This window comes from Cydia strobilella, chromosome 6 (assembly GCF_947568885.1).
Source record: "Cydia strobilella chromosome 6, ilCydStro3.1, whole genome shotgun sequence".
Classification (NCBI taxonomy): domain Eukaryota; kingdom Metazoa; phylum Arthropoda; class Insecta; order Lepidoptera; family Tortricidae; genus Cydia; species Cydia strobilella.
In genome coordinates this window covers 12,125,197-12,132,627 of record NC_086046.1, presented here as the reverse complement: position 1 = coordinate 12,132,627, position 7,431 = coordinate 12,125,197, and the positions used below count along the sequence as shown (strand labels likewise).

At 37.7% G+C, this 7,431-nt stretch overlaps 1 protein-coding gene across 5 annotated transcripts in view; it reads right to left on the bottom strand.

Moving 5' to 3' along the window:
* Positions 1–2,092: 2,092 nt before the first annotated feature.
* LOC134742480 (RNA binding protein fox-1 homolog 1-like) overlaps positions 2,093–7,431 on the bottom strand; it is an 89,186-nt gene continuing 83,847 nt past the window's right edge. For all 5 annotated transcript variants that reach the window (XM_063675680.1, XM_063675682.1, XM_063675679.1 and 2 more), the window contains one exon: positions 2,093–7,421. In XM_063675680.1, coding sequence (XP_063531750.1) covers positions 7,377–7,421 — 45 coding nt within the window. In that variant the 3' untranslated portion in view covers positions 2,093–7,376. The remainder of the gene's footprint in view (positions 7,422–7,431) is intronic.

The following is a 7,431-nucleotide window of genomic DNA, read 5'->3' as shown; positions in this document are numbered from 1 at the left end:
CATTTTTTTTGGTAGTACGTAATTAAAATAAAATAAGGTAGATAAGGTGCAATCGAGTAATGTCGGAAATTGGATAATCCTGAAAATAATTTAAAAATCCGTTTTATCCGTAGATTTTTCCGTTGTAATAAGAGTCCCATTTCGGAATTATCCGCCACTTTTTTAGTGATATTTCCTTTCGGAATTACCCGAATACACATAACCTACTGTAAACTCTGGTTACTTTAGGAGTTATTCTGTGCTTTAGGCCACATCAGTCACATCACACATCTATAGTCCAAATTTACATAGGTACTTACTTCTTACTTGTATAATGTGCACACCTACATACATATCCCTTCGTATGCTAAATTCCCGGAGCGGGAGGGGAAAAAAATGGCGATGGTACTTCCCGGTTCTCATCAGTATGCGTATTTATTCCCATTTCAATAGTAGTAATGTTGTACTACTTTAGCTTGGGAAATTTAATAATCGTGACATATGAAACGGGGGTCCCAAATAACCCGACAAACTGACCTATACTGTACTATTGGGGACATTCCCGGTATACCTGTAATAGGTCATCAGATAAAGCGTTTCTAAGATGACGCGAGAAATCGCTTGAAGACCTCAAGAGCGGGTTAAAATTATAATCAAAACGAAATGATTTATATATCATCATCATCTTCCTCGCGTTATCCCGGCATTTTGCCACAGCTCATGGGAGCCTGGGGTCCGCTTGACACCACTTCACCACCACCACCACCACTTCAGAAAAGATTCACTTCGATTCTTACGAGCGAGCTAAACTCCGCATTTCATAGAGATAACCAATTACGATGCATTTAGGATTTTTTATGTTAATAATTAAAAGGGTAAAAACAGGTAATAGGTAGTAAGGACAGTGTCTTAGTTGTTGTTTAGGCTAAGCTTCTTTTTTTTTCAACATGCACATTTTTAAGTGCCATGCTATTTGGTCATCACTTTTATGATATCGCCTGAACGTCTGCAAGGCGTTTAAACGATTTTTGCCCGATTGTACGAGTATAGGCATTCCAATCGTTATTACGGATAATCGTAAATTGTAAAAATTCACCCAATCTATTTCAATTTTGTTTTTATCTGAATCATCGTCGTTACATATATAAAGGACTATGATACCTATTAGCAATCTATGTATGTTTGTGTCGTATACACCTATATTAAGTATTTAGATGAACTAGGTGTATATCTATACATTTTGACCCAGGTGACTTAAGCTTTAAACAATTTTTCAGTCTTTAGTAGGATCACAGAATAAGTAATAGTACTACCGTACAGAAAGGAAACTTCCTACAAAACCGAAGTTTGATAGCGGTTCAGGGTCGAATCATGCTATCCCTTTCTAATATATGGCCCTATCCCTTTTGGCTATTTAGGGTTGTCAAAATTCAAGTCATTGTCTTATGTGTGGTCGTGCACGTGCACGTAGTGACGTCAAGTTGTGCCAACCCTAATAATTGCTCGGAGCAATGCTGAGCCGAACGGAGCCGAGTTTGCTCGAAGCGAGGAGTTTCGTACCCCTGGTAGGATATTATATTCAAATATTCTTCTTCTAGAAAGTTGGTTTTATATAAAATTTGCCGTTCTCGGGTTGAATTTTTAACTTTTGTATGCCGTGCCCTCATAGTGCCGAGTGTATCGACTACGGCCTTCGGGCAACACCGGCTTCCGACATGTCGGGAGGGAGGAGCCCAAGCGATATCTTACCGTACAAATCATTCTGCCATTTTTTGCGGAGGGAAACGTGCACACTGTCACACTTCTTACTCACTACATAGAAAATCCATTCAATGACATCCATTAGATATACATCTATTGTATGTATTGTATGACGACACAAATACATAGAAAAAACCACACGTCAAAGACAAATCTTGTACACCTCGATCACTTTTTGTGTACGGACGAGTCACAACCTCACAACACGCACCACCATAGGAACAGATGTGCCTATGCTTCGGCAGAGGGGAAATAGTAGGGTAGGAAAAAAATTCCAACATTCTTATTTGTTCGCTCCGGGCACGACCGCTCGGTACGGCGTCCATCATGGTTTTCAAATAAAAATCGAAACTCATACTATAATTTATTAATAACGTAAATGAGTATACAATGCCAAAGACTTAAAATTATTCACTTCATTCAATATTTCACAATTGAAAAAAATATTTACAATAAAAGAGAAAAATCAGCTTGCAATCTATTTTAAATTGCCACACGGGAAACGAAAATCTAATTATTTTATCACAAATCTTATTAGGGAGCTCGCTGTGCACTCGGCTCGAGTATAATCAAAATCACTGTCAATCACAATAGTACTGTGCAGCAATAAAACGTGCGACGAATCTATAAAATGTGCCAAACGGAAGACATTTATTATGTAACAAATCTATTGTAGGTTAGTTAATTTTAAAACATTTACGTTTAACATTAGGTATACGTACAACATACAGATACGGAAATTGAGCACGTTACTAGTATCTCAAATACTGGTCGTCGGGCGCGCAGGCGCGGCCGTTGCGCCGGCGGCGGCACTCGGCAGCGCACACTTCGCCACTGCCTTTAGGCAACTACTTACAAAAAATATAATCCGCGGCGAGCTTGCTTCCGTGTGGGGTGCGAAGGCAACTAATATTTACCGCTCATATGACACGTCGCGCCTATGTCGCAAGCCACACGCTAACATAGCTCACGCATCCTCTCTAACTTAATGATTGACGATTAGTATGCGCTGCGTCCACCTGTTCCCTCGTTTAATAATCGAATTTATTGAACTCATAAACGTGCCGCCCATAAGTACGGAGTGCCCGGGAGCTTCGGTCAGATCTACGAGTTCAATCTTAATACATCAGCCATTTGGATACGTAGGCGTAATTACTAACCCTGCTAATAGAAATCTGAGTACGTTACTACTTAACTGATCAGCGTCGACGTGTGCAATTGACGAACAAGTGATACTTATAACTCTGGCTACGTTAACAATATTGGCCCGAATGCAGAAATCAATCGCACAACATGCAGCGGTCGCCCGCCGATAACATTATTTACAAAGCACGTTAGAGGTGCGTCCGCGCCCAGAGCCATAAAACTCGCAAAGTAAGTTTGAAAGATTTACAGAATATTTTACGTTACTATTTCTCATCGGATACAAACAAGCATGCTACGAGTTACGTATAGGGTTATTCAAAGAGCATATAGTTCTGAGAAAAGTTGTCTAGGTGGTGCTGGTGTAGGGGCGCGGACGCAACTGTGTGTGCGCTCACAGTAACAGTAGTCATACTCGCCGCGTGCGATGCTGTTTGCAATCACCGACACTCGCTAATAACACTACTGATATGACCGTATTATGCACAATATAACAATTATTCGTTTTAGATCTAGTAACTACGGAATCGAAGCCGTCGATATAATTTTGTGCACAGCATACGGAAACTAGAACAGTTTGAAATTCAACATCTCATAAAAACTGAGAAACAAATCGCGTTACAAAATACATATCATCCTTATTATAATGATCATACTTTATATTTATACATTGTTCATGATGCTTTTTTTTCTTTTCTTATTGTAGCACACTAACCATTTTGTCAGATATGTTATTTAAATTCAGATTTTCTCCACGTAATAACAATTTGGCTTAGATTACGAAACTTTCATATAAAACTAAAGACTTCTGTGATTTTCTAATAAGATCTCAAAAAATCATCTACAAATCTGAGAAAAAAAATAGATAACGAGGCGAGTTATGAACGCGTATAATCGTATAGTTAAAAATAGAGCAGATAAAAAAGCTGTCATGACCAATATTTGTTCATGATAGACGGTAAAGTAAAGCGAGAGTGCGCTCGCCCAGAACACGCCCCGTTAGCTCCAGACACTAGATCAACATGTTTACTTGTGACATCACTACGTCTACATCAAAAAATAATAATATAAATCATCCTGACGAATCACATGTACTTGTTTCTGTACTTTACATAAAAATTGCATTAAACAATCAGTTACATTCAAAATCTAAGACCCTCCTAAAATTACGCATACACGCATGAGTATTCAGCAGTAAAGCACAAAAAAATGTTCGAAGCTGCAACATGACTACAGTAATGATACATCCTAATGATTAATAATTAACTTATAATTTTAAATAGCCAATGGCGCTAAAAGAGATGATGTAAAATAACCGGCACTCGGAAAATATGACACAATATCGCTTAATTAAGTAATAGAATAGTAGAACCAGTAAAATATAATACACTTAAAACGCGGTTTAGAAGGTAGGTACTCAAAACCGGATTCTTAATTATCACATGAAACCTTTACAAAAGCACCTTCAAATATAATAAATACAACGTAGATTGTGCGCGAAGGACTAGACCTCTAAGACCGAACTTGTCATGGTTGTTGCCGGCTAACTACGCTCGCTAACATGAATCGTGACTCGTGACAACTCACTACGGAGGGCGAGTGTGGACGCCCTTACTTACCTAATGTGGATAATAATTAAAGCTATCTTCGCAGACGCTACTGCGCTCTTACATGGCTCTCCAAGTAGGTATCCCTTCTGCGGCAACACTTTCCTATATTATTTGATATGTTACTAATTCAATATGTAGTTAAAATGTGAAACGGCGAAATAAACATCACCGAGTTTACTTAGAAAAAGTTAACTAAAATTGTTCATGGCAGTAGCTATTCGATTAAATATTCAAATTGAGAAAAGTCACATAGAAAGGCTTAAAAAATAATTAATAAATCAAAAATCAGATCTACTGTTTGTGAGGTGTAAATTAATAATCTAAATGGCAAACTACATGTGAACTCATTACGAATAAATGTGTGTCGTGGCTGGAAACGCCAGTTTTACACCTGCAAGCGGGTATCGTATGGTAAGTTTCTACTCGAAGGTGCAAAACGTGGGCCTTGTGAGTAATGCCGTGATTTTGCAGACTTTGTAAGTTTTTCTAACTGAAAGACTACTAAATCTATTGAGTGGAAATGAATGACACGAATTCAATGCTCCAACACGTATGAATCGATGGGTTTTTTGTGCTTTGGTATAAAGTTTGAGCGAATTTACAATCCTAATTTAAACATTCGATCTAAAATTTACGACGTCTAAAAGGGTTGGACCCGAACGCGTGTTTGATCAATAAAATGAAGATAAACCGGATAAAAATATTAAAATAGCGCTGTCAAAATTAGAAATTGTTAATGAAAATATCGTGTAAACTAATTTACAAAGAGAAATCTCAATGATATGTAAGAGCTCGATGGAGCTCACTTCTTCTCTTATACACTACATATAAGCGTTATGCCTACGATTACGATTCAATAAAATGCTATCATTTACAAACTAGCGATCAATAGTTACATTTTTGAATAAACAGAATGGGAAAGTAAACATTTACGGAAATTTGCAAAGCTGTACGCAGCGAGACCGAAACGTATATATAGGTATATATACTTAGGAGGCCCTGCGGCGGCGCGAGCTCCAAGCGGGACGTTTACAACGCATAACACATACTCGTACGAGTCGTACGGGGTACTTACACCGAGGAATCTACTATTTACTGTCCGCGCGCCAATTCCGTGCATTCGGAGGTCAAGGAAGTGGGAGGGTGTGCGCCGCGCCTGTACGTCGCATCACACCCCGCACCAGCACCAGTGTTGGCAACGATAAGAATGCAAGATTATCGAGTCTTGTCGATTCAGTCTACTAGTGTAAATTGGCTACACTAGCTCAAATCTAGATTGCACTCTAATTTCAATTGTAGAGTTTACTGTTAGCTAACCATCTGCACGTTTGTTGCTGCAATATGTGTTGTTAGTTTTTAAGTAATTTTTGGGGTTCCGTACCCAAAGGGTAAAAACGGGACCCTATTACTACGACTCCGCTGTCCGTCTGTCTGTCTGTCTGTCACCAGGCTGTATCTCATGAACCGTGATAGCTAGAGAGTTGAAATTTTCACAGATAATGTATTTCTGTTGCCGCTATAACAACGAATACTAAAAACAGAATAATATAAATATTTAAATGGGGCTCCCATACAACAAACGTGATTTTTTTGCTGTTTTTTTCCGTAATGGTACGGAACCCATCGTGCGCGAGTCCGACTCGCACTTGGCCGGTTTTTAATACGTATTCTAGTTTTAATGTATTTGTCTACAGGGCAATAATTGCCTGACAACAAATAAATTTCATTTATTTTCACTTGATTATACAAATTATATAGAATTTAGTAAAAAGTGTATTTATGTTTATCTTATCAAAAACATACTAGGTAGTTAAACTTTATTTTCATAATTATGTACCTATTTAACTTGCGCGCGGCGGCAATACAAGTTGCATATTATCGATAACGGAATATCGACAAAATCACACCATTCGGTCATGACGTCCAACATTCCTAACATTCCTCATTCGTGCACGGAATTCGCGCGCGGACTATCCAAAATTAAGTAAAACATCAAAAAAGTACGTAGTACAAAGTACATAGGTAACTTTAGAAAAATATGTTGTAACAATAAATGACAACCGAGTAGATGGCACCGCATTATATTTGCACCACGAAACATTTCAAAACAGTTCTAAAATGGTTATTTTTGCGCTTGTACCTACTTATAAAATAGTTTGTTTCTAAAGTAAAATATACTACTTAATTGGTAAAAAAATCCACTTTAGGTGCCTTTAAAATAAGTTCATGTTCAAATGTTCAGTAGAAAACTAAAATGTTACTTGAGTTAGGTAGTTCCTACCTATATGAACCCTATTAATATTACAGAAATCAATAGGGTTTCAGCAAAATGTTAACATGTAAACTAACAAGTCGAAATGGGATTGGGTTTCAATATTTACAATTTTCCTATGATATGCAAGTGCAAAGCTCACTAAATATCGTTATTACATGAAGTATTTTTCTATTGTCGATTACATATTAAGTGTAACATCTACACTAAATAATAACGTACAATATTTACCAATTTAGGTAGGTTCACTCACCTGAGCGATAAGAGTAAAATAGGTTTCTTACAAGTATCAAAACCGTCGAATGCATCATTTTAGCTGCTCGCACTTGTATATGCATTACACGAAAACAATAACAGCTGAACTTATAATATACTATTTGTGTTAGAAAGTTTAATAATGACTTTGGTATCTTGAGTCCGCCCGAACGGCGGACGACTATGTTACCCAAGCTTGCTTGAACAGTAACCGGCTAGCACTATTACTGTTTCCTTAATATATGTATAATAAAATTATGTTTGTACCTTTACAAAGAGAGTCCATTGTCATGTTAGGGCAAAGGAAACGAAGGTAGATCCATATTCGAGTAAAAATCGTAATTTGTTCCACTTGCTTAATACGGCGCAAATCTGTTGTAGCCGCTCCTGTACACCGCCGTCTGGAAAACA